The following is a 27,354-nucleotide window of genomic DNA, read 5'->3' as shown; positions in this document are numbered from 1 at the left end:
GTACAAATATTATATAATGTGTATAGTAAATCTATTTAAATAAATGTTATATAGAAATAGTAAATAAAAATGATGCCTGTGTGTGTAAAGGTGGAGTAAAATATCACCTGAATATAAATTTCATTACATATTTTTTTTTCAGTCAGGTCCAACTCTTCAAAATCCCTTGGAAAAGCAGTTGTTGTTGTTTGCCCTTCATTCTCGAAGAGGACTGTGACATTGGGTTGATGTCATGACTTTCAGTGAATTGGATTTAAGGAAGACAGGTCTGTGCAAAGTCACTAGCCTCACTCTCTCCTCTAGAGCCATCTGGGTCCAGTGTCAAGATATAGATCAGGACAACTGGAGATGCCCCCAAATATTTAAGGCAATCAGGGTTAAGTGACTTGCCCAGGGTCACACAGCTAATAAGTTTGTGTGGTTGGATTTGAACTCAAATCCTCCTCACTTAAGGGTCAATGCTCTCTCCACTGTACCACCTAGCTGCCCTGAATCAGCAGTAACCCAAGGTTGATGGTAACAACCTGGGACTTCAGAGAAAACAGAAGTAACTTGCTCAAAGTCACATATGAAATGGAAGAATCTAGATTCAAATGCAGATCTTGTGAATCCATATTCTGTACTCCTTCCAGTTTTTAATCTATCATCTATCTGTATTTCCATCCATTGATCCATCTATCTACCCAAGGAGGCATATGACTTGTGCTCAAGCTAACTTTTATCAATATCTTGTATAACAGGTAACAAATCTACAGATAGAGCCCTGACCTCTTATCATCTTTTCTTAAGAGAATATATCTTAGTTTTAAAGATGGAAGGGACTATGTAAGCCTAGCACCCTCATATCACAGTTGGGGAAACCAAGAGACTGGATGACAACTTATTGCATGCCATACGATCATTGGATCATAGATTTATGACCTGGAACAGTGCTTAAACGTCATCAAATCCAACCCCCTTCTTTTACGTAAGTAGAGACTGAGGCCTCAAGAACTGACACAACTTTCCAGGGTCACACTGTTCATAAGCGTCTGAGGCAGAATTCAAACCCAGGACTTGTTGATGCCACAAGTCACTGTTTATCCTCTCCACCAGGCTGCCTATTTGTGAATTCAGAGAACTGCATGTAATACTGGAGCTCAGCCTTTTCTTTCAGTTCTTATCATCCATCTCACTGACCTGTATAACCCGGAAAGATTATTTCATGTTGAAGTCTTAAACTCTATGACTCTCACAATATGTTCTCTTTCTCCCCCTGGATAGAAAATATTTGCGGGCCATATGGGATCCGGACTCCCTGAATGCTTTTAGATTATCAGATGTCTCAACTGACATTCCTGGAGGAAAATCAAGTCATGAGAATTTGTGAAAGTGGAAAATAAAATTAAGAACATTTTGGTGTTATCTTGTACTGGCAATGCCTTCCTTGTCTTTCCATGATAACTTTTTTTTAAAATGTTAATTTTTTAAATTAACAAGTATTTATTTTCTCTCTTAACTTCCTCCTCCCATTAGGAGAAAAAGAAAGAAAGAAAGATAGGCAAAATCTTTGTTACTAAGCTAAAACTTTTTTTTTTGAGAAACTTCTTACCCCACACAGGCTGTGTTGAGTGTAGTATTCGTTTCCCAGTGCTCCCATTCGTTCTCACCTTATCTAGGTTTCAGTTTCTCATATTGGTAAAATGGGTGAATGGAGTAACATAGTGTAAAATGGACTAGCCTTGAAATCAAGAAGACTTGGGTTCAAATCCTGCCTCTGGTCCTTACTGGATGCATGAGCCCAGGCAAGTTACTTAATCTTTAAAGTCTCAGGCAAAGCAAATCCTTAAGATTAAAAGTTAAAGATGAGTCACCAGTTTGCATCAGCCAAGGGTGTTTCCATATTCTTTCTTTTCTTTTTTTCTTTTTTCTTTTTCTTTTTTTTTTCGGGGCAATGAGGGTTAAGTGACTTTCCCAGGGTCACACAGCTAGTAAGTATCAAGTATCTGAGGTCAAATTTGAACCCAGGTCCTCATGAATCCAGGGCTGGTACTTTATCCACTACATCACCTAGCTGCCCCCTAAGTACATTCAAAATCTGCCTAGTCATGTCAAATATGGATGGAAGGCCATCTAAAAGGAGAAATATATTAGCAGTGGGGGAAACCTAGAAAGAATTCATGACAAACGTTGCATATGAGCTGAGGCTTGATGGAAGTCAGGGAAATCAAGAAGCAGGCATGATGATATTTATACAATGCTTGAAGTTTCATAAAGTACTTTACTCATATCACATTTGATCCTCACAACAACCCTGAGAGCCAGGTGCTATCATTACCCTCATTTTACATATTAGGAAACTGAGGCACAAGGAGATTAGGTGATTTTCCAGGCTCACACAGACAGCCAGTAAATGTCTAAGACTGGATTTGAACTTGGATATTCCTGAATTTCCGTGTCTACTAGGACTCTCTCTGTGACACCATGAAGATACAAAATGGAATCACCTCTTAGGGACATGCAGGTAGGCCAGTATAGATAGATTGTAAAATGTATGGAGGTGGGTAAGATGTAAGAAGACTAGAAAAATAGGAAAGAACTTTAAATACCAAACAGAGAAGTTTATATTTGATCCTCTGAGTAATAGGGAGCCACTGAAGACTTTTTTTGGTCGGGGGGGGGGGGTGCGGAGGCAGTGACAGGAGCAGGCATATGGTTTAGGTAAGTCACTTTAGCAGCCCTATGGAAAATGAGTTGGGGTGCTTTTTTGATGGTGGATGGATACCAGTAGAGCAGGTACATGGTCCATCAAGCGTGCTATGCTCTTGCTGCAGGAGTGACCAAACTCATTTTCTAGGCATGCATCTCATCTTTTATCCCCATTCTTTGATGTGGTTCTTCATGGCCATATGCCCCAGTGCTCCCACACCTGCCATAGGCTTCTTTGGTGACCTTTGAAGACCTTGAAGTCTTCATTGACTAGGACATTCCACGCCCTAGAGTAACACAGAAGAATATTGCCCTGGGAGCTTTTGTTCAGGGATGGATGACTTTGGGGTCATTGGAAGTTTAGTAATTCTCTAAGGCAATCCAGTCTGTGCTCCTCTCCCTAGTCAATTCTGGAGTCTTCATTATTCATAGATAGATCTGAGCCAAGATACAGATGTTGGCAGAATAGTTCTTTGGGTCGAACAGCATCTGTTCAACCACATATTGATTAGAAAATCGGCATTCTGTATCCTCTTGGTTTTCCTGTCAAGCGTCATTGGATTGTAAAAGTAGAGGTGACAGGGTTCTTGGAAGGAAAGGGAATAAGCATTTATATAGCACCATCTATGTGCCACACACTGTGCTGGTTTTTTTTTTTGACAAATATTATCTCATTTGATCCTTACAACAACCCTGAAAGGTAGGTGCTGTTATGATACTCATTTTACAGTTGAGGAAACTGAGGTACATAGAGGTTAAGTGTCTTGCCAGGGTCACACAGCTAGCAGTTGTCTGAGACTGGTCTTGAAATTAGGTTTTCCTGAATATCCACCATGATCTTGGAGGTCATTCAGTCTTTCCCCCTCATTTAACAGAAGAGGAAAACAAGGTGATACTGCTCACAATCTTCCCTCACTCTCCCCCATAAGATTTTAGCATATTCAGAGCCCAAAACAAAATAGCCCCTGTCCTTGAGGAGCTGATGTGCTACAAAGGAATATACTACAAATAACTGTACTACAAAGTAATTTGCTATGAGAGCAAGAGAACTCTGACAAATAGGGAATAATGGGAGCCTTTATGAAAGAGGTTGCATGGGAATAAAACCTGGGAGGAAGATAGGGATTTTGAATGATGGAGATAAGGAGGTTGTGTGTTCTAGCCATAGAAGTGTGGCCTGTGGGGTAAGGAATGTCAAATTCAGAGAACCAAAGCTATTATAGTAGATTCAAGGTCTTTAAGAGTTTGGATCCCCAACTCAAGCTTTTTTCTTAGTACCTTTGCAGATGTATTCATCTGCCTGCTTCTGGCACATACATCTCTCCTCCTTAATCTCCTCCTTGGAGCATTCTTCTAAGAAGTAATCACCAGTAGATTACTAATAACAGGTCACAAATTTTTTTTGCCTTCTACCATACAAAGGACAGCTATGTGGTGCCATAGTGGATAGAGCACCTTCCCTGGAGTCAAGAAGATGCATCTTCCTGTGTTCAAATTCCTGGATATCATTTAACCGTGTTTGCCTCAGTTTCCTCGTCTGTAAAATGAGCTGGAGAAAGAAATGGCAAACCACTCCAATATCCTTGCCAAGAAAACCCCAATGGGGTCACAAAGAGTCAAACATGCCCAAAAGATGACTCAACATTCCAGTGTACAGAGGAGCTTTCCACAGAACAAACAGGAATACCTGGTGATTCTTGTTTTAGATATGGTGAGACAAGTTCAAACATCAAGTGATTTTCTAAAAGTCCTATTGCTAGTAAGCATGGAAGCTGAGACTCTGGTTGATGCTTTTGTCAATTAAACTCTCATGTCTCCTAGAATTTAAAATCCATTAATGGTTCTGGGTTCATGGATTGCCAGGTTTTCCTCCACAGAATTTAAAGATTAGATAAGACCAGGATGTGTTTTTGTTTGGTAGTTTTTTGGGGTTGATTTTTCTCTTTGGTTTTAGCAAAAAGAAATGGTTGTTTTTTCATGGCAAAGCAGATCAAGAAAAATGTCACAAGATCAAAATAGAAGTACTGGCTCTGGAGTTGGAGGACCTGGGTGCAAACCCTACCCACATCTGGTGTTTACTATTTATGTGACTCTGGATTAATCAATTTGACTCCGTGGACCTAAATTTCCTCACTGGTAAAATGAGAGGGTTGGCTAGATGGCCTGGGAAGATCTTTCCTGCTCTAGGTCTATGGTCCTACCTATATGAATTTAGGCAAGTTTCTTCCCTCCTCTGGTCCTCAGTTTCCCTGTCTACAATATGCAGTATTAGACTAGATGACCCCTGAGTTTCTTTCCAACTTGAGAGCTGTGGTTCTATGTTCCTGTGAGCTTCCCAAACCTCAGTTTCTCATCTGTAAAATAAAGAATTTGGATCAAATTAGGATTACTTAACTGGGATTAAACGCAGACCCTCCCCAGGAGTCTGTGTCCTTGAATTGGATGCCCCCTATTCTCCTCTGACCCTGCCACTATCGTGGTGCAGGGCTCATCACTTCACACTTGGACTACTGGAATAGATGCTGGGGGCGGGGGGGGGGGGGCAGGGGAATCTGCCTGCCTCAAGTCTCTCCCTAATCCAATTCATCCCCCCACACAATTGTCAAAATGATTTTCCTAAAGTCAAGGTCTGACCGTGTCACTGCTCTATTCAGTAAATTCCAGTGATTTCATATTATTTCCAGAATCAAGTATAGAATCTTCTCTTGTCCTTTAAAGCCTTCATAACCTCAACCCTTCTTACCTTTCCAGTCTTCTTGTTTTGTTTTGTTTTTTACTTTTTGTGGGGCAATGAGGGTTAAGTGACTTGCCCAAGGTCACACAGCTAGTAAGTGTCAAGTGTCTGAGGCTGGATTTGAACTCAGGTCCTCCTGAATCCAAGGCCAGTGCTTTATGCACTACACCACCTAGCTACCTCTTTTCCTTTCCAGTCTTCTTATACCTGACATGCATATCCCCCTCGTACATGCCAATGACACTGGCCTCCCTCTTGTTCCTCTCCCAAGACACTTCGTCTTCCAACTCCATGAATTTTCTCTGACTGTCCACCATTTCTGAAACTCTCTGACTCTCCCTCTCTGTCTCCTGCCTACAATCACTTCTTTAAGACCCAGTTAAAACCCCGCTTTCTGTAGGAAGGCTTTTCCAATCCCTCTTAATGCCAGTGCCTTCCCTCAGAGATTATCTCCCCTTAATTACCCTGTATGTGTGTTGCATGCATGTAGCTGTTGGCATGAGCTGCTTGAGGACAAGTTCTTTTTTTCCCTTTCTTTGGATCCTTAGTACTTAGCACAGTACCGGGTACATTATTGCTTGTGAATTTGTCTTAGAGAAGAACTTCTCAATGAGACCATTCTTCATATAGCCCCTCTTCTCACAAAGTTCATACATGCCTCTGATCAGTCAAGATGTGAGAGTGGTCAGAATCCACAAGCAAGAAGCTGTGCCCAAAACAGATTTTTCTGCAAAAATCACCTGGATCCATGGTCACTTAGGGGGGAAGGGGTCTCTTGGTAGAGTCTGCTGCCTTCAATTAGTAACCCAAAGTTTCTCTCCATTGTTGAATCCACCAGTGCCATGAAGCTTCTGGTGGTTTTTCATTCAGTTTATCTAAACAGAAAAAAAAGAAAACTCTGGGAAAGAAATTCCTTACTACCTACCTAAGCATTTCTACACTGCCTTAGATGAAATAAGGGTCTTTGAGGTGGCACTGAGGAAAGCCAGCCAGTGTGGAAAATGCAGTCTCTATAATGAAGTCAAGTCAGAAAGCATTTCTGAAGTCTCTGCTATGTTCTACGCATCATCGATCCAAAGTTAAAAGGGCCATGCAGTCCGGCCCTTCCTATTTCAGATGAGGAAACCGATGCTTAGTGAGATTATTTAGTGTGCCAGGGCTTATATAAAGAGCTTTGGAGGTGACATATAAACCCAGATCTTCCTGTCTCCTTCCTACCTCTGGCCTGATATCCACTCTTCCACACTGCCCATTCTCTTTTTTTTGGGGGGGGGGGGCAGTTGGGGTTAAGTGACTTGCCAAAGGTCACACAGCTAGTAAGTGTCAAGTGTCTGAGGCCAGATTTGAACTCAGGTACTTCTGAATCCAGGATCAGCACTTTATCCACTGTGCCACCTAGCTGCCCCACCCCAAATGCCCATTCTTAACATCTGGAAGTCTGTAATCTCATTTTATAAAAAGTAGTTCACAGTATTATCAGGTCAGTGCTTAAAAAGAAATGTTTGTTCCCTTCCTTTCCCACTCTAAGACCATCTAGTCCAGCCCCTTAATTTCAAAACTGAGGCCCAAGAGAGAGGCATTAAGTATTAAGGTATTAAGCATTAGAGATGGGATTTGAACCCAAGTCCTTTGACTACTGTCCCACACTGCCCTCACATAGCCCATTTTCTCATATGTTTTATACATTAATAATGGAAGGATACTTGGATCTGATCTCCTGACTGGTCTGTAATCACTGAATTTTGGGCAAATTACAGTTCACATTTCAATCACACTTTAAGATTTACAAAATATGTTCCCTATAACTAATCTATGAATTAAGCCATTCAAATGTTTTATCTCCATTTTACAATGAGGAATCTGAGGGCCAGAGAGGCACAACCTTCATAGATCAGTTCACAATTCCACCAACAATGAATTCGTGTCCCAATTTTTCCACTTTTCGTCCAACATTTGTTGCTTTCCCTTTCAATCATTTTAGCCACTCTAATAGGTATAAAATCACGTCTCAAGGTTGTTTTAATTTGCATTTCTCTAATCAATAATGATTTAGAGCATTTTTGTATGACTATAAATTGTTTTCATTTCTTCAGAAAATTGCTGGTTCATATCATTTAACCATTTAGAAATTGGGGAATGACTCATATTCTTACAGATTTGACAGAGTTCTTTAGATATTTGACATATGAGGCTTTTATCTAAGAATCTATCTATAAATTTTCCCCAAAATTTTCTGCTTTACTTCTGATCTTGGCTACATTTGTTTTATTTGTCCAAAACCTTTTTAATTTAACATAATAGAAATTATCCATTTTATACCTCACACTACTCACTATCTCTTGTTTATTCATAAATTGTTTACCTGTCCATAAGTCTGATGAGAACACCTTACCTTTCCATTATCACATGGAGTTATACTTCTCTGACCTCTGCATGGTTTTGCCATTCCCAGGAGATGGCTCCCTGTGTCTCTCCCACAGCGTGATCCACCCTCTCCTAAGGAGCTCTTCCTTACCCCCAGTTGGGTCATTTATGCTTCTATTACTAGAGATTGCTTTTGAAAGTGTCAGTCTTAGAATCTCCCAGCTCTGTACCTTTGCACAGGTTGTCCCCAAATGCCTGGGAAGTACCTTCTCCTTCCCTATGTCTCTTAGAATCCCCAGTTTCTTCTAAAACTCTCCTCAAGCATCACCTCTTGCACAGAACTTTTCCTAATTGCCTCAGCTACTCGTGGTCCCTTGAAATTATGCTAGATTTCTTTTGCATATACTTATGTGTGTATATAAAACCTCTTTTTAGAAAATGGAAATGCCCTGAGAGCAGGGACTATCTTGGTTTTATCTTTGTGCCTCTATACTTCACACAGTGTCTCAAACATTATAGGTTCATAATAAATGTTTGTCCACTGATTGGCTAAATGTCAAAGATGAAAAGAACTTGAGAAGTCATTAGCATCAACCTCATTTTACAAATGAGAAAATTGTGGCCCAAAGAGGAAGTGAGTCATCCATAGGTGGCTTAATGAAAGGATTATGGGTGAACTTATTTTAACTTGAAAAAAACAACATCATGCATCCCCTTTGCAATTAGGGACCTTATGATCAAAGAACTGAGAAATAATTGTATCCCAGGTTATGTTTTTAATGGCTGTTCATCATCTCAGAGAAATACAGGAATACATCATGTTTCTCTGCAATGAATCACCATTCCCATTTGTGACACCGCCCAACATTTCAATATCCTTTTAAAAATTAATACATGCTTATTAAATTCTCGCTCTCACTGGGGATTTGAATGACAGCTGTTTAGGAGGGAGAATAAGTTTTGAAAATTAAAGAAACATGGGGAAAGAATCAGAAGAAAAACAATTAATGTAGGATTAACCTTAATAGCTTAAGCATAATTTGAAGAGGGTGAGGGGGAGAGAAAGGAAGAATATTAGTCTCTTTTTTAAAAGTCACATTTCAGGGGCAGCTAGGTGGCACAGTGGATAAAGCACCAGCCCTGGATTCAAGAGGACCTGAGTTCAAATCCGGCCTCAGACACTTGACACTTACTAGCTGTGAGACCATGGGCAAGTCACTTAACCCTCATTGCCCTGACCCAAAAAAAAAGTCACATTTCTGTGACTTTAATAATAACACCTTTGTTGATTGGTTCCCCACTCTACTCATGACTATTCAATCACTCAACACTCATTTATTTAGGACCTTCTTTGTATTGAGCACTGTGCAGGAACCAAGGATAAAAAGACAAAAAGAAAACATTTTATCGTCCTCAGTAAATATATTCCATTGGGAAGACAGCATCTACCTAAACAAATAGATATCAGATATATACAAAAGAAGCACAAGGGAAATTCCCTAGTGACAATGAATTCTCTAGCAGAAAAGTTAAAGAAAAAAAAAGATTGGCTCTTATTTCAAAGAACCTAGGCTCAAGTCCTGGATCTTTTTCCTCTGGAAGACAGGGCAAATCCAAACTGATTTCCCCAACTACAAAATAGGGACAATAGGAGACCTATTTCCAACCTCAACTAAGGTTTTGTAAAGGCTCAAATAAGATGATAATTTTGAAAGAGCTTTAAGCATACATTTCCACAGTAGATGGAAGGGATTTTTATTGACCCATGCTCCAATGGTGGGATAGCACAGCTCAACACTTTGCCAATATTAGCTCATTTGATACTCCCAGTGATCCTAATGAGCCAAGTACCATCATCATTCCCATTTTTCAAATGAGGAAAGTGAAGCTGATAGAGGTTCAGTGACTTTGTCTAGAGTCTAGAGATTTAAGATCAGTTAGTAACCTAGCACTTAATAAGTGCCTACTATGTGTCAGGTCCTGTGCCTAGTAGTAGGGATATGAAGGATGGCTAAAAAATAATAATAATAATAATCCCCATTCACAAGGAGTTCAGAGTCTAATGGGGGAGAGAACATGCAAAAAATTGTGTACAAAGAAGATAGACAAGATAAATTGAAGGTGATCTCTGAGCAAAGGCGCTAAAATTAAGGAAGGCTAGAAAGTGTTCTTGCAAGTGATAGGACAATTGCTAAGATTTGAAGGAAATCAGGAATTCTGAGAGATAGAGACAAGGAGGGAAGAAAGGAAGGAAATGGACTTTTATTAAGCACCTTCCATGTACCAAATGCTGTGCTAACCACTTTATGATTATTTCATTTGATTCAACAACCCTTGGGAATCATAATCCCCATTTTACACTTGAGGAACTGAGGCAGAAGTTAAGTGTTTGACCCAGAGTCATATAGCTGGTAAGGGGATTCGGCCATATTTGAACTTATGTCTTCTGTTGGATAGCATTGTCTGAGGTAGGATTTGAACCCAGGTCTTTGCCATTTCTAAGTCCAGTATACTTCCAACTGTCTCTCTATCAGCTAAGCAGTATGACAGATTTAGAGCCTGCATTCACCTTAGAGATATATTTATTTGTATTATGCAGAGGAAGCCTTTGTAAATATCAAAAGAAATATACATGTGGCAGAGTGGGAGGATTTCTTTTAGCTCATTAGAGTACATTTTCTCAAAAATCAGTTTTCCTTTTGTTTTTTTCTTGACCGGGAGTCAACACTAAATTTAGAGACAAAACAAAGGAAAGGATATAACACAACTCCTGTTTAAATGAACGAGAAATGGGTTGTCTGAGGTCCTTACAGGACCTGAGCCTTGGTAGAGCTTAATGAGGCAGCCCAGGAATTACACACAGGTAAACTTCCTAAAGCCACCGAGTCGGTCTTCTTAAGTTTGAGTTCCAAGGGGGCCGAGAGTAATCAGCTTAGCTATTTTGAAAGATAATTATTATTATTAGTTGTTCTAAATCTAATGGAACATTGACTATAGAGGTCTGCCTTTCTCCAGTTGGTCATTTTATTCCTTTCTAACCACCTCACAAAGAATGCCACCTACCCAATGCTATAACCATAGCGACAGAAAGTTCCACTTTCACTCCTCAGTGCATGATAGGCTATTATGTTATTTTTCTACATTTCCGTGATTTAAAATAACAATCATGACCCCCCCCCATCGGAAATTTCTGTTCTCTTCAAGAACAGCTGTTTTCCAGAACGTTACCCCAGGTCTTCTACGCATGGCTCGGCAAGAGGACTGTTTGCTAAATAACTCTACCCAGAGAAACATTCTCCTCAGTGTTTCTTCGCATGGGTCTGGTGGGGCACTAGGAATTAATCAACAGTTTATAAATTGGGCCAATCAGTTTCAGGAATCAAAGCTGCGTCAAACATACCATCCATTCCCTCTGATGACAATCGTCATTGAGTAGTGAACACTCAATTTACAATCTGAGAACTCCTAATTCTGTTGCATTTTACCTCTGTGACTTTGAATAGCTTACTCCTCCAGACCTTAGGCTCTTCATCTGCGAAGTGAGGGACCTACCTAGACTGGATGACCTCTGGGGATCTCTCTAGCTCACCATCAAAGGTCTTTCATCTTTTTTGTGTCTGGAACCCCTTTGGCAGTCTAGTTTTTAAATGCATAACATAAAATACATAAGACTATAAAGGAAACCACTTGCACTGAAATATGGTTAACAAAATATTCTAAAATATAAATTCACAGAAGTTGAAGAATCCCTTCTTCTAGATCTTTAATAGTTGTGTATAAGGTTTTGAGTTATTTTTATTTTAAGCTAAAAGATAAGGAACTTGGAGCAGATAGTCATCTAAGGTCCCTTCCAAATCCTGTGATTTTTGTGTAAGTTGGAAAATAATTTACCAAAAGAGAGGCAATGTGAAGTAATGAAAGAGCACTAGACTAGCCGAATATAAAAGAGAGAGAGGGAGTGGGGGAAGGAGGGAGGGAGGAAGGGAGAGAGACAGAGAGACAGAGAGACAGAGAGACAGACAGAGACAGACAGAGACAGACAGAGAGAGAGACAGAGAGAGAAAGTGAGTATTTAGTGTTAACTACATAGCAGACATTATGCTAAGCAATAGGGATATAATGGGAATATGTTGAGAAGCAAGACAGTTCCTACCCTCAAGTTGCTTGTAATCTAATAGAAGAAAACAGCATATAGAGAAGAACTGAATGGGGGAGAATGACTCCCATAATATATCTGATATGAAACTAAACAGGAAGGCTGATTCAGCACAAGACATTATTATTGTTGTTTTTATCGTTATGTCATTCTCATCAGTTTGATGGAGCTCAGATAGAAATGATGCTGGCAGAAGTCTTTTATAATTAACATTCGACAAATTATTGTGCAATGGTCAAAATGATTGGTTTTCATAGTTGAACTGAAGTCCTTGGTCCAGGCTGATCTTCTGCAGAGGCTTAGGAGGTCCTATTGCAATCCCAGTAGCAACGACAGGATGGTCACAATAGGGATCTCTTCTTGCTTCCACATGGTTTTGATGTCTTCAGTAGCTCTCTGTATTTTTAGAGCTTTTTATTCCATAGAATGTAGAGGTTTTGTGTTCACTGTGGCTACATCTATTTAAAAATGTTGTTCTTACATTTTTATGGGTCACTGGCATGTCCTGGTGATAATGCATCAGAGTTTCATCTGTAACAAGACTCTGTTTCCAGTTGTTTATTTGTTGAGTTCTCAAGGAAATTGGGAAGTTTATGTTTTATGGTACTTTGTCATCTATTAGTGTATAATTCTTGTCATTTGATCCTGGCTTTCTAAGTATACAGTAGTTGCCAAATAACAACAATGACAACAACCAACAACAATTAAAAAAAAATTGTTGTTGCTGGTCTCTCTTCTCATGTTACACTAGATGGAGTTTGCATAGAAATGCTCCTGGGACAAGCTCCTACCCTACTCTCTTTCTTTTATATTCAGTGTTCTATGGACTATTATGTAGGACTGAAATGACTGCTATTTGGAATTGAATAAAAGCACTGAGATTTAGGCTCATCTTTCTAGGCTCACAAAAGAGAGCGTCTGCAGGGTAGCTCCATTAGGAGATGACATGATAGGGAAGAGGAGAAGGAAGGAGAAAGGGTGGGGATAAAGAGGAAGGGGAAATGAAGGAGAGGGAGTAAAGGAGAAGGAGGAGATGAAGAAGGAAGGGGAAAGGGAGAAAAAGAATGGAGAGATAAAGGAGGAGAGGGAGAAAATAGAGGAGGAAAAAATGAAGGAGGAGAGAGAGAAAAGGAAGAAATAGAAAAGAAGAAAGAAAAAAGAAGGAAAAGGAGATGGAGGAGGAAGAGTGGAGAGAAAAAGGACAGGGAGAAAAAAAGGAGGAGGGGAGAAAGGAGAGGTAGAAATGAAGTAGGAAGAGAAGGAAGAAAAACAAAAGAAGGTGGAGGCAAAGAAGGAGGAAGAGAAGGGGAGAAAAAAGAAGAGAAGATAATGAGAATAGTTACTAGAGCTAGAAAACTTGGACTCTCTGTACAAGTACTTGTCCGTGGGCAAGTCACTTAACTTCTCTGAGGTTTTCCTCATCTGTCAAATAAGGGAATTAGACTAGAGGACCTTTAAAGTCTCTTATAGATAGCTCCTCTGGTTTTTTGGGGGCCTCAGTTTCCTCATATAAAAATTAAGGCAGTTGGGGCACCTAGATGGCGCAGTGGATAGAACACCGGCCTTGGAGTCAGGAGTACCTGAGTTCAAATCCAGCCTCAGACACTTAACACTTACTGGCTGTGTGACCCTAGGCAAGTCACTTAACCCCAATTGCCCCACACACACACACACACACAAATAAATAAATAAATGAATGAATGAATGAATAAATAAATAAATAAAAATTGAGGCAGTTGTACTACATGCCCTCTAAGGTCCCTTCCAACTCTGGTACTCAGAAGCTAATGATCTTTGACCCCTTGACGTTGGACCAATTACCTCTGAACACCACTTTTCTCATCTTTAAAATGTCAGTGTTCTAATGAATCAAGTAAAATTAATGTCTGTCAGAATTCTTTATAAACTAAAATGCTCTACCATGGAAAAAAGAGGAAATCCAACATTTGTAGACATGTTGGATATAGAACAGGGCATAGAATCATAAGGCCGTGTTCAAATCCCTGCTCTGACAACTTCCAGTTGTGTGATGCTGGGAAAGTCATCTAACAAACTCTGTGTCTCATTATCCTCATTGTGAAATGGACCTGATAACATTTGTACCCTCTACCTAACAGGGTTCTTAATGAGCTTTGGAAACCTTAGCAGCAGTTCTCAAAATTTCTGGTCTCCAAACCTCTCTGCATCTCAAAAATTTATTAAGGACCCCAGTGGGCTTTTATGAGGGTCTGTAGTTATCCATATTTACCATATTAGAAATTAAAAACTGATAAAATTTTAAATGATTTATTAATTGATTTTAAAATACCATTACTAATCCATTATATTTGAACATACATGGCATTTTTGTGAAAAATAGCTGTGTTTTCTAAACAGAAAAATAATTTTGTGAGGAAAAGTGTCATTGTTTTACATATTTTTGTGACACATTTTAAGGTCCGGATTAATAGATGCCCCCGACAGCTAGATTTTCATATCCACTTCTGCATCCAATCTATTGCAGTATATTGCTTTGGCTGAAATATATGAAGAAAATCTGACCTCAGACAGAGTTGTCAGAGTTGTTGTTGGAAAAGAGAGGGGTAGGCAGCTAGGTGACACAGTGGGTAAAGCACAGGCCCTGGATTCAGGAGGACCTGAGTCAAATCTGGCCTCAGACACTTGACATTTACTAGCTGTGTGACCCTGGGCAAGTCACTTAATCCTCATTTCCCAGCAAAAACCAAAAACAACAAAAACAAACAAACAAATTCCATATGTGTACTTCCTTTACAGCCTCCAGTAAGATAACAATCTAAAAATAAAATGGAGCAGAAGATGCTTGACTCAAGTTCACAGTGTTAGAGCTCACCCCATTTAAATTCCTACTTAATTTCTCCCTACTCACCTCAACATGAGACAAATACTTTGGGCTCTGCCTCCTTATTTACTACACTCATGATATGGTGGATAGTGTAATGATTGGAATGACACCACCTGCTGGAGACTTACTGTAGAAGAGTTCTGCCCATGAAGCGAAGGTCTTTGAGGGAAGGACCAGGAGTCTTTTCTTTGGTGTCAGGAAGTGAAGCGGGCTAGTGGGAGGAGGAAGGAAGAGACTGGCGCTCGTTCTCAGGCTTTGCCTATTGGATTCTGGCTGGAGAGCGAAGCAAGAATGCTCTCTCCCTTTAATTAATTGGAATCTAGGCCTTTCTCATCTCTTTACCAAATTCTTATTCTCCTTAATAAATGCCTAAAGTCTAACTCTTGCTAAAGCTTATAATTTAATGGCGACCACTCACTAGATATTTAGACAGTTTAGCTAGAATTTTAGCCCTTAACAATAGAGAACTGGCTTCTGAATCAGGAAGACCTGGCTTCAAATCCAGCCTCTGACACCACTGCCTCTTCTATGACCCTTGACTAGTGACTTAGCCCCCTCCGGGCTATAAGTTCCAGGAGAAAGATGTGACTTGTGCTGGTAAAGCGGAGTTCCTTACCCAGGAGTTCCCTACACTGATGAGAGCACAAGTGCAGTAAAAATACACAATCTTTTTACGCTATTGAATGTATCTACAGTCTAAAGCAAAAGAAAAAACCAAGAAACATATGGGTGGAGAAGAGGAGGAATTTAAATTAGAAATGTTGAATTAGGAAAATCTTTTTTTAAAAGTGAGATCTAGATGAGTAGAAAGAAGGCCATGCGTACATCTTGAGATGAATAGTGAATGAGCCCCAAGATTTGGCATCAGAAGACCTGGGTTCAAATCTTGGATCTTCTGGTTGTGACTCTTATGACCATAGAGAAATGCCAATCCCCCTCTTCAGGACTCGCATTCCCTCATCTGTAAAATTCTGTTAATACTATTTCCAGGGTCCCTTCCAGAAGGCTGTGTTGAATCTCAAAGTTCCCCATGGACACAAGTCGTTATTGGTACAGCTGCCCAGTAGTGAAGCACAAAATTAGAGTTGTGATCAGAGTTGACCTCAGGCAGCTTCATGAAGGAGGGAATCAGGGGAAGGATAGGAGAGCTGAGTGACTTCTTGTGGCTACATTTGTCATTCCGAGGGCCTGATCACCAGAAGGCTTCAAAGACTCTGAGTAATAGAGGCTCTCCTGTCCCCTCACACTTAGCCAGGATATCCTTAATACCTTCACATCTGTACATTAATCACATACTGTTGCTTACCAGGCACCTAGGGAGGGCTGTTCAAATAGTCAGGGAACATTACTTCCAGAACTAAGGGCCATGATTTTCGCAAATGGTCCCACAGGGGAGATCCATATTCATATCTGTTCCAAAATTGTCCAGTTCAAAATATGGTAGTTATTTAAGCCAGTTGCAATTCAGCAAGCAATGTATTAAGTGACAAGCATATGGCAGGAACTAGGGATATGGAGACATAGATGAAACTGTTCTGCCTTAAAAGTAATTTACATCCTTCAGGCTATGAATCCTGTTTTTTTTTTTTTTTTAACAAATATTCCAGAATCGAGACACCCAGATAAGAGATGTGCCCTTCTGTGGATTCATCTTGGGAGACTGAACACTCATTTCAATGAGGTGTTCATAGCACCCAATATTTATTCCCCTTGGGAATTTCTTTCAGATCCTTGAATCATTTAAAGCTTGTATTCAAGGATCTATAAGTAGACAAGACTTTAGACATCTCTAATCTAGAGGTTCTTAATTGGTCTATGAACTTTTTTTGGATAGCAATGTCCACATACATACTTGATTTCCTATTTTATCCTATGCATTAATTTTATATCTTAAAAACATGATTCTGAGAAGGGTTGCATAGACTTCATAAGTCTGTCAAAGGGGTCCATGATGCAAAAAAAGATTAAAAGCCCTTTATTTCTAATTCAGTATCCTCTTTTATTTTTATTTATTTATTTTTTGGTGAGGCAATTGGGTTAAGTGACTTGTCCAGGATCACACAGCTAGTACGTGTTACGTTCTGAGGCTAGATTTGAACTCAGGTCCTCTTGAATCCAGGGTCGGTGCCTCTATCCACTGTGCCACCTAGCGCCCCCACTTTTTTTATGTTTCTAAATGCAGGAAACTGAGCTGTAATGTAACAATTGTCAGAGTGAGACCTAAACCCAGGCCCTCTACCTATAATAGCCAGAAAAGAACTCTTTGCCCTGATGTGAAATGCAGCCTCTTTCAAATTTCCTCCAATGGCAACAACAATTTGGGGATTTGTAAGGGTATTTCTGATGTCTAAAAACAACCAAAATTCTCTAGCAGCTAATCTGTTGCTGATGGTATTAATAAAATTGGAGAATACTACTTGACTTCAGAACCAGTTCTGAAGTTAAGATAACATTTTCCCCTCCTCTCTACCTGTAAAGCATGTTAGCTGGCTCTGCAAGTAGTGTTCCAAAATAAATTACAAGGTTGTTTGGGTTGATGCACAGAACAATGACTAAAGGTAGGAATTAGGAGTCCATAAGGTTGGCAACACAGTGCACAGAGCACTGGGCTTGGAAATCAGGAGTTAAATTTGTCTCAGATCCCTTAATAGCTAGGAGCCCCTTGGAAAAGATCTCTGTGTATCTCATTTCCCCAACTGGGTTGTTGTTGAGTTGTTTCGGTCATTTGTGACTCTTCATAATCCCACTTGAGGTTTTCTTAGCAAAGATACTAGAATGATTTGCCATTTTCCTTCTCCATGAGGAAACTGAAGCAAAGAGAGTTAAGTGACTTGCTCAGGGTCACACAGCTAGTAAATGTCTAAGGACAGGTTTGAACTCAGGAAAATGAGTCTTCCTATGTCCTGGGCTGTCACTTTATCTACTGCTTCACCGAACTGCCCCCTTCCCCAATTGCAAAATGGGAATAATGATAGCACCTGGCTCCTAAGGTTGTTGTGAGGATCAAATGAGATTATATTTGTAAAATGCTTAGCACAGTGTCTTATACATACTAGGTACTTAACAAATGCTTATTTCCTTCCTTCCTTGGATCATTCACTTATGCATTCTGAGCCTCAGTTTTCTCATTTGAAATACTTGTCATACCTACTTCACAGGGAGTTAAGCAAAGTGATATGTGTGTGGTGCTTTGAAAACTATATAATGGGGAGGGGTGGGAGGGAAAAAAATTTGGAACTCAAAATCTTATAAAAAGTGAATGTTGAAAATTACCTCCACATGTAATTGGAAAAAAATACTGTTTCCAAAAAAGTATAATGCCACATTAATATCAGTTATCATCACCATCATCCTTATTGGCATCATCATTGTGAAAAGTACAGAGACTCCCACAGGAAAAAAATTTGAAAGACAAACTACATTTAGAAATATAAGCTCTGCTCTATTTCTTGACATTCCTTTCTAATCAATTCAACAAACATTTAGAGAGTCCTTACCTTGAGAAAGGCAATGAGAAAAGTCCTACTCGTTTTAACTGTGCTTTTAATGATGAGAACTAGCACTGCCATGCAGCTTTAAGATATTTACAAAGAACTCTAACTATATTCTCATTTGTGCCTCAAAATGAGTTTGTGGGAGTACAGACTAAAGGGATCACTCTCCCCATTATTTAGGTAACTGGAAACTGAGGTAGAGTGGTTCCCATAGCAGGATTCTCACCCAACACTCTTTCCAGTGTGCTATATTAGATCTGAGATAGATACAGATTCATACAGATGAGGTTGTAGTTAGAGATGTACATACAGATATGAATGATAGGAAGAGACAGACACACACACAAAGAGAAGGGAGAAGGATAGATGAAGAGAGAGAGGGAGAGAAAGAAGAAAGGAGGGATAGCGGGGAGAGAGAGAGTCATCAATATGGATGATAAGGATGAGATAGAGACAGAGACACCGAGAGGCAAAGAGAGACAGAGATAAAAACAGAAGAACTTATTTTAGTTATAAAAATCATGATATTTTAGGGGTGGCTAGGTGGCGCAGGTGGATAAAGCATCGGCCTGGATTCAGGAGGTACCTGAGTTCAATCCAGCCTCAGACACTTGACACTTACTAGCTGTGTGACCCTGGCAAGTCACTTAACCCCATTGCCCTAAAAAAAAAATCATGATACTTTAAACTCTTAAGTATTTGATACTTTCAAGTCACAGAACCAAGGCACTGTGCGATCATTTGCCTGCTCCCCATAGGAAGGGATTAAATTGTTTATTAGGAAAAAGAAATATGTTCAGGATTTGCCTAAATTAAGCATATATACTTGTGAAATTATACAACCAAGCCTGACCCCTTAAAAAAAGAAATAGGAAAAAGGTATCTTCCTAACTTCTTAGCAGAGATAAGGGATATGGGAGTGGAATATTGTACATAATTTCCACACTTTCAACTTTTTGTTGTTGAAATTGCCCCCTCTTTTTCTTATTTATTCTGTATTATTAGAGATGGGCCCACTGAGAGAGAAGGGCGGCCTCATGCATAGGGAAATGTACAAGATGCAAAAAAATCAATAAAATGTGTTTTTGAAAATAAAATGAGTCTCTGTGTACTTAGGAATGTAGATAGCAGTCTCCAGAGCTTGAAAAGACATGGCCTTCCAGGAACAAAAACATCCACTTGAAATCAGAAAGTCAGGGTGGAAAAGAGACAGTCGTGTTGGTCAGGATGTTTTAAGTTTTAGTGTGAGTTAAAACAAGTAGAGAAGGAAAAGGGCAAAACCACTCCAGTGTCTGCTCCAAGAAAACCCCCAAATGAGGTCCTCAAGAGTAGGACAGGACTGAATTGAAAGAAGAGATCCGTAGAAGACATGATTTAACACATCCCCAGGTTTGATGTTTAGGGAAAGCAAGCAATAACAAATAGAAAGTTGCAAGTGGGGGAAAGCTGAAGACAGCTCAAGGACAGCTGAAAAGCCCAGCCAAAAGAAGGAGAATATTAGGGAGAGGAATCTCTCCGTATCATCCCTATAGAAATGCAAAATTGTACAGAGGCAGTGTGGTGTAATGAGAAGAGCACATGAACCTGGAAGGGGGCGCTGGTTCAAATCCTTCTCTAGCACTTACTAGTTGGATGTGCCTGGCTATGTAATTTAATCTCCTTGAGCCTCAACTGCCCCCTTTGGAAAGTGAGAATAATATACCAACCTCACAAAACAGTAAGGAAATTCCTTTATAAAACCTAAAAGGGTTGTGTATGTGTGGGCTATTATATACAAGAAAATATCACTTAGCACTGAAGCCTTTCTCTGTCCTCACTGGTACTAGTTGGTGTGTTTGCTCTGTGATTATCTCCAATTTATCCTGTATTTATCTTGTTTCTACATAGTTGTTTTCATATTGCTTCCCCCTCCCCTATATTCACATAGCTAGAAAATATCAAGTGTCTGAGGCCAGCTTTGAACTCAGGTCCTCCTGAATCCAGAGCTAGTGCTTTATCCACTGCGCCACCTAGCTGCTCCCTCCCCCTCACCATTATATTATGGCCACAATAAGGGCAGGGACAATTTTTTGCTTTTCTTTCAATCCAGTTTAGCACAATGCCTAGCACATAGTAGGTACTTAATAAATTATTATTGATTTGACTAGTCTCATATAATTAGGGTCCCCATTTGAGCCTTAAATTATTTTGATATTGCTCTAAATGAATGTCCTCTAATCCAAATTTGTGATTTCAAATATGTGAGACCAATCTGGGAAGTGGAGAACCAGGAGTTCTTCTCCTTCTTCTGTCCCTCATGCAAATCGCATGTTATTTCACTGTACAATATTAAATGATAGCAATTTGTTGTAGATACTATCTCCCAGAAGAACAATTATGAAGGAAAATATCTGGTGGTGTATTGAGACTATTCATTCCTACTCCAGAAAGTAGATGGTTAAATTTTCAATGTGATCATTCATGCTTGGAAATTGGCAAATGCTACAAATGAGGGCTTGATGTGTTCTTTTGTTGGTTGTTTAAGCTTAAGGAAGTAATGGTTTAAAATGTTAATAATATGATTAAACTTAAAGTATATCATGGGTATTTTTTCCAGAGAGCCAGTTGTTCAACATTTACAAGCATAGCCATGAACACATCACATGATGAACTACAAAGATTTTTTTTGAAGTTGAATGTATCTAATAATCTCCCCACATTCAGGTTTCACCCAAAAAGCTAAAAGTACTGACCAAACAAGATAAATTGAAAAATGTAAGAAGAAATTATATTTAAAAGCTTTTTAATGCAGTTCCTAATTTAATATCATTTTTCAAATAATAAACATTCTTATCATAGTTTTGAGTTCCAATTTTTATCCCTCCTTCCCTCACTACCCCCTTCCCCTTCCCTGAGGTGGCAATCAGATATGGGTTATACATGTATGATTATGTAAAACATTACTATATTAGTCATTATGTATAAGAAAACTTGAAAAAAAGAAAAAATGAAGGTGAAAAATAGTCTGTGTTCCATCAATATCAGTTCTTTCTTTGAAGGTTGATAGTATGTTTCATCAATAGTCCTTTGGGATTGTTTTGGATCATTGTAAAGTCATTCACAATTTTTCATCAAACAATATTGCTGTCTCTGTGCACAGCAATCTCTTGGTTCTGCTCACATCACCATACCTCAGTCATACAAGTCTTTCCAGGTTTCTCTGAAATCATGCTGCTTGTCATTTCTTATAGCACAATAATATTCCATCACCATCATATGCCACAGCTTATTTAGCCATTCCCTAATGGATGGGCATTCCTTTGATTTCCAATTCTTAGCCACCCCAGAAAGAGCTGCTGTAAATATGTTTGTACATAAAGGTCCTTTTCTCATTTAGACATGTCTTTGGGACCTACAGGTTTATATCCCAAAGTATTTGCTGGATCAAAGGGTATGCCAGTTCCATACGCCCTTTGTGCATAGTTCCAAATTGCTCTCCAGAATGCTTGGATCTTTTCACAACTCCAACAGTGGATTAGCGTCCAGCTTTCCCACATCCCTTCCAATAGCCAATATTTTCCATTTCCTGTTATATTTGCCACTGATAGGTTTGAGGTGTCTAATCTGCATTTCTCCTGATCAACATGATCTAGAACATTGTTTCATATGATTATAAATAGCTTTGATTTCTTTGTCTGAAAACTGCCTGTTCATATTCTTTGACCATTTGTCAACTGGGGAATGACTTGTATTTTTATAATTTGAGCAAAAAAAGAAAACAATAATTTGACTCAGTTTTCTATATAATTGAGTAACAAGGCCTTTATCAGAGATATTTGTTTCAAAAATTCTTTCCCTATTTTGTGCTTCCTTGTAATCTTGGTTACATTAGTTTTGTTTGTACAAAAAACTTTTTAATTTTATATAATCAAAATGATCTATTTTATATTTTATTTTACTTCTCTAATATATCCTTTGGTCCTAAATCTTCCTCTGCCATAAATCTGACAGATAAATTATTCCATGCTCTCTTAATTTGCTGATGGTATGATCCTTTTTGTATAAATCATATACCCATTTGGACATTATTTTAGTATACAGTGTGAGATGTGGGTCTATACCTAGTTTCTGCCATACTATTTTCCAATTTCCCAGCAGTTTTTGTTAAATAATGAGTTTTTGTTCCAAAAGCTTGAATGTTTGGGTTTATCATATACTAGATTACTATAGTCATTTGCTATAGTGTACTTTGTACCTATTCTATTCCACTGATCTACCTCTCTATTTCTTAGCCAGTACCAGATTGTTTTGATTATCGCTTTATAACACAGTTGGAGATCTGGTACAGCTTTTGTATTTTTTTTCCATTGATTCCCATAATATCTTTGAGCTTTTGTTTTCTCCAGATGGATTTTATTGTTTTTTCTAGGTCTATAAAATATTTTTGATAGTTTGACTGTTAGAGTACTAAATAAATAAACTTAGGTAGGATTGTCATTTTTATTATATTGGCTTGGCCTAAAAACTTACTTTATAACCTTAGAATTGCAGAGCTAGAGGGGACCACATACATCATATAATTGAGCGCATTCATTTTATAGGCAAGGAAACTGAAAACCTTATGATTGCAGTTCACATCTTTCCATCAATATCCTACATTGTGAATAAACCTGGTTCTCATAATGTATACTACACTCCAAAGTCTTTCACTCATTTTTTGAAAATCAAGGTTGAAGGGGGCAGCTAGGTAGTGCAGTGGATAAAGCACTGGCCTTGGATTCAGGAGGACCCTGAGTTAAAATCCAGCCTCAGACACTCTGACACTTACTAGCTGTGTGACTCTGGGCAAGTCACTTAACCCTCATTGCCCTGCCAAAAAAAAAAAGACAAAAAAAGAAAGTCGAGGTTGATAAATATATTCACTCTCTGCTGAGAAATTGACCCTGAAGAGAAGATAGTGCATTCCTTGTATTAACCCAATGAGTTTTTAACACCCCTCTAGGAACATGTCTAGGCTTCCTACAATAATCCTACAAAAGAAGCATTGAAAGGTGCACTCTCAGTTATTCCAGCATTATCTATGAAAAGAAGCCAAGTCGCCCTGGCCAAAAACACTTCAGGCTCTAAATACTGAAAATCACACTTTCAGAGGGCTCTTGTGAACAATGGTGACAGTCAATGCAATCCTGCCAGATGCTAATGGCATCTCTTCTTTACTGTCTGACAAATTGGCAGCAAAGACACTTGACCCTCCTTTCTGGACAAGCACAGTTTATTAGGTTGCCAGAATTATGGACTCCTAGATTAATGGAACTAAAGTAAACCTTAGCAGTCTGAGGAGCTCTGCCCAACCCTTTAACAGAGGCGTGAATCCTTATCAAACATCCTTGCCTAGTATTCATCTAGCTCTTCTCCAAATATATCCAGGAATGAGAAACTCACTGTCCAACAAAACATTCAATTTCATTCATAGTGTCATAGTACCTATAGATCATAGAGCCAAAAAGGAACTCAGGCACTATATTGCCTAGGGCCTCATTTTACAGATCAGGAAATTGAAGCCCTTAGAGGACAGAGTACTGGACTTAGAGTTGGAAAGATGTGAATTTGAATCTTGTCTTAGACACTGGTTAGCTGTATGACCCTGGACAAGTCACTTAATCTCTCTGAGCCTCCATTTTATCATCTCTAAAATGGAATCATAATGGCACTTACCTCAGGATAAAATGAGTTAAAAATATGTAAGAATTTGCAACCTTAAAGTGCTATTATTAGGTTATTACTTCTTCTTTCTAGGGGCCAAGCAACTAAATCTAATCTGTCTTCCATGTGACCACTCTTCCATATTTGTAGATGTCCTTCATAGCACTCCTGACTTTTCTAGGTTAAATACCTCATTCCAGCCACTTGCCTTCATATGACAGCTTCAGGACTCCTTCCTTTCCTCTAGATATTCTTCAGCTATTCAATATCTCCTGGGAATGCTATCATCCTAGACTGTAAGGAACCAGAGCAGGGCTACACACTTGAACTTGACCTCATGTTTAGAATAACATAAAAATCATTGGTGTGTACACACAAAAGATCCAAGGTGCTGTTTGGTTTCATGGGTCACCCAATTCTTGGCATCCAATATGGTCCCTGAAAGACAGAAGTGGTGAGAACACAGATGGTAGGTAGGTTGAAGAAAACCATCCCTGCTTAGAATGACAGGATAAGGCTGAAGGACAACTTTCATTAAGAACCAGCAACCCTTGTGATGGAAATGGCTTCTGAGACTGTCATAGAGCCCTCCCTAGCACCACCCCACTACCAAGCTGCATTTGCCATGAGAAATAGACATTTACAAAATGTTTGAAAGTTTACAAAATACTTAGAACTAGTATTACATTTGAGTAGACTAGATGAGGGTATAAAAGGCTTAGGAGTATTTTCTTAGCTCCAGGGACTGCAATCAGAGGTTCCTGGATCCTTCTACTTCTGTCTGCCTGGTCCCTCTCATTTCTGTATGGCAAGAGTACTAATCTGGCCCAAGAACAAAAGTCTAGAGGTATAGTGGCAAGAGAACTGATTCTTGATCCATGAGGTTCAAATTGAGATCCAGGTTCAAATTCTACCTCTGTGTGATGGTATGTGAGTTATTTAACTTCCTTGGACTTCACTTTGCTCCTTCTATAAAATAATGGTTTTGAAGTAGGTGACTTCTGAGATTTCATTGAATTGCAGACCCAGCTGAAAATACCTTGTATTTACCTTTATTCTGTATATATTTACATGTGCACATGCATCTCCCTTTTATAGAATATAAACTCCTTGAGAGTAAGGATTATTTCATTGCTGTCCCTGTCTTCTCAGACCTGTCCAGTTCCCTGACACATAGTAGGCACTTTATCAGATGAATATTCCCTTTGATCAATTGGTATGGTCTGGCAAGGTCAGAGCCATAGTACTTTTTTTCATTCTAGACCGCCATACTGCTCATTGATATATCCTAGGAACATAATAGCTTTTTGGTGGCTACCCACATGAAAGCTCTGTAATTTAATAAAAGGTTATGGAAAGTTTTATTTTTTGTTTGTTTATCTGTTTATTTGTTTGCTCATTCAAGTTTATTATTGATTTCTTCATTTTCCAAACCAAAGAATTGGTCTGTGTTTCATGCCCAGTCACCCTATCCTGATTTGCTTTGAAAAATAATTTAATTTTCTCAAAACTACATGAAATGTACTTCTATTACGTTTCTTAGTTACATGACTGAAGACAGTCTCAGCAACTCATGTCTCAGTTGCTTTGAAACCAACTTTGAACTGTTTTGATGTGATGCAGTTGTTTATAAACATTAGCTGACATCCTAAAACCTATTCTCCCCCACCCCAATAGAAACTCTTGTTGCCAAAGGAAATAGGCAAAAGAACCCCAAGCGAATCTCTCCTGGTTCAGGTTTCGGGGGTTGGGGGGAGGTGTTCGAATTTGGAGTCAGCGACGACCCTTGTTCCCAAATCAGATTGAACACCTTGTCTGCTTCAATGTCAGGGAAGGCAATGTGATGGAGGATCAGGATATGTTTGAAATAGGTTATCCTTAATTCTGGACACAGACCAAAGAATTCTGCAGGCGATCCAGCTCCTTCCAAAGGTAAGATGGTTTTCATCACGCAGATGCCAACTCTATATAGTCTCTTGGTGTTTTTCAATATAAGAAAAGAGAATGTTTCATAGTCTCTGCTTTGAACTAAATATCCAATGGATATGAGTTCGTTTTTTGTACCCACAAGAAATCCATTCCCTATACAAACCATTTCCAGAAGAGCCATGGAAAATGGTGCCCTCGGTCTCCTGAAAGGTATGGTGTAGTTTTTGTAAACTTATAATTGGAGACCAGGTTCACCTTCCGCACACACACACTTCCCATGTGTACCTAACCTGCTAGCTAGTTGGGTACAATTTTTTGGAACAGGTGAATGATGACCATCCCATTGAAGTGCAGATGCAAAGGATGTTTTTTTTAACTTTTAAACTGATTTTTTCTCTCTTCCTACCTCCCCTGATCTTTGACAGAGAAAGAAGGGAAGGAGCAGGGGGGAAGGAAGGAGGGAAAGAGAGAGAAGGGGAGGGGAGAGAGCCAAAATTCCTTACAACAAACGTGTATAGTTAAGCAAAACAAACTCCTGCATTGACCATCTCCTCCCCCCTCCCAAAAAAAAAAAGTCTTATTTGTGCCCCTCTCAGTCTATTACTACTCTGTCAGGAAGTGAGTAGAATGTTTCATCATGGATTTTCTGTAATGGTGTTTGGTCATTGCCTTAATCAAAGTTCTTAAGGCTTTCAAAATTCTTTGTATTTGCATTATTGTTGTTATTATATAAATTGTTGTGGTTCTGCTCAGTTTATTCTGTGTCAGTTCATATGATTCTTCCCAGATTTCTCTGGAACCTTCTCTTTTTGGTAATAGGCTCTTACAGTGCAGTGTCTGATCTTTCTGATATGAAATGAACTTGATCATTATGTCATCAATCACAGTGGAAGGATTTTCTGAAGGCTACTTATCATTATCTTGCTTTATTTGGTTTTAGGGATGTGTGTTGGGACACTTTATACCATTGTAGGTTCTCTCCTTTTGGAAACAAAAATCTGGAAGCTTTAGTTATGTCCATGATTAACCTAAGTTGTACCAGATGAAATCTGCTCTGAAGCTGTCATGATTGCTCATTCTACATGGTATGTGGAGAGGAGGAGGGACTAGGGCCTGTTACTAGCAGACAGCTCACGGAAGTGCACCTAAGTACATGCACCTGCACCACCTATAATTGCAAGTCTTATGGTGCCATGCACACAGCCTCGAAACTCACCTATTCTCCGTCTCTACATTAGGCCCCTGTCTTTTACATTCTTAGCATCTTTCTTATTCTCAGCCTGCTCACTACTGATGGACCAAAGCCATCCAGAGCACTTTTTGCACCCAGGGCAACATGTACCTGGGACAAGGAACATGAAATGTTCCCTCAAATGTACTGCTGGGGTGTTCACCATGGGAGGCTGGGCAACCAGAGAAGGGCTCGTCTGTGGAGCAGATGTGC

The 27,354-nt window shown here is 39.2% G+C and overlaps 1 protein-coding gene across 1 annotated transcript in view; it reads left to right on the top strand.

Moving 5' to 3' along the window:
* The window catches only part of ANKS1B (ankyrin repeat and sterile alpha motif domain containing 1B), a 1,325,415-nt gene that overhangs the window by 895,461 nt on the left and 402,600 nt on the right, over window positions 1–27,354 (top strand). Inside the window, 3 exon segments of the mRNA XM_043965259.1 lie at window positions 25,817–25,854; window positions 25,856–25,876; window positions 25,878–25,913. Coding sequence (XP_043821194.1) covers window positions 25,817–25,854; window positions 25,856–25,876; window positions 25,878–25,913 — 95 coding nt within the window.

The sequence above is a fragment of the Dromiciops gliroides genome, chromosome 5 (assembly GCF_019393635.1).
Source record: "Dromiciops gliroides isolate mDroGli1 chromosome 5, mDroGli1.pri, whole genome shotgun sequence".
Taxonomy (NCBI): Eukaryota; Metazoa; Chordata; class Mammalia; order Microbiotheria; family Microbiotheriidae; genus Dromiciops; species Dromiciops gliroides.
Note: the sequence above shows the minus strand (reverse complement) of the source record. Positions and strands in the feature narration are given on the sequence as shown.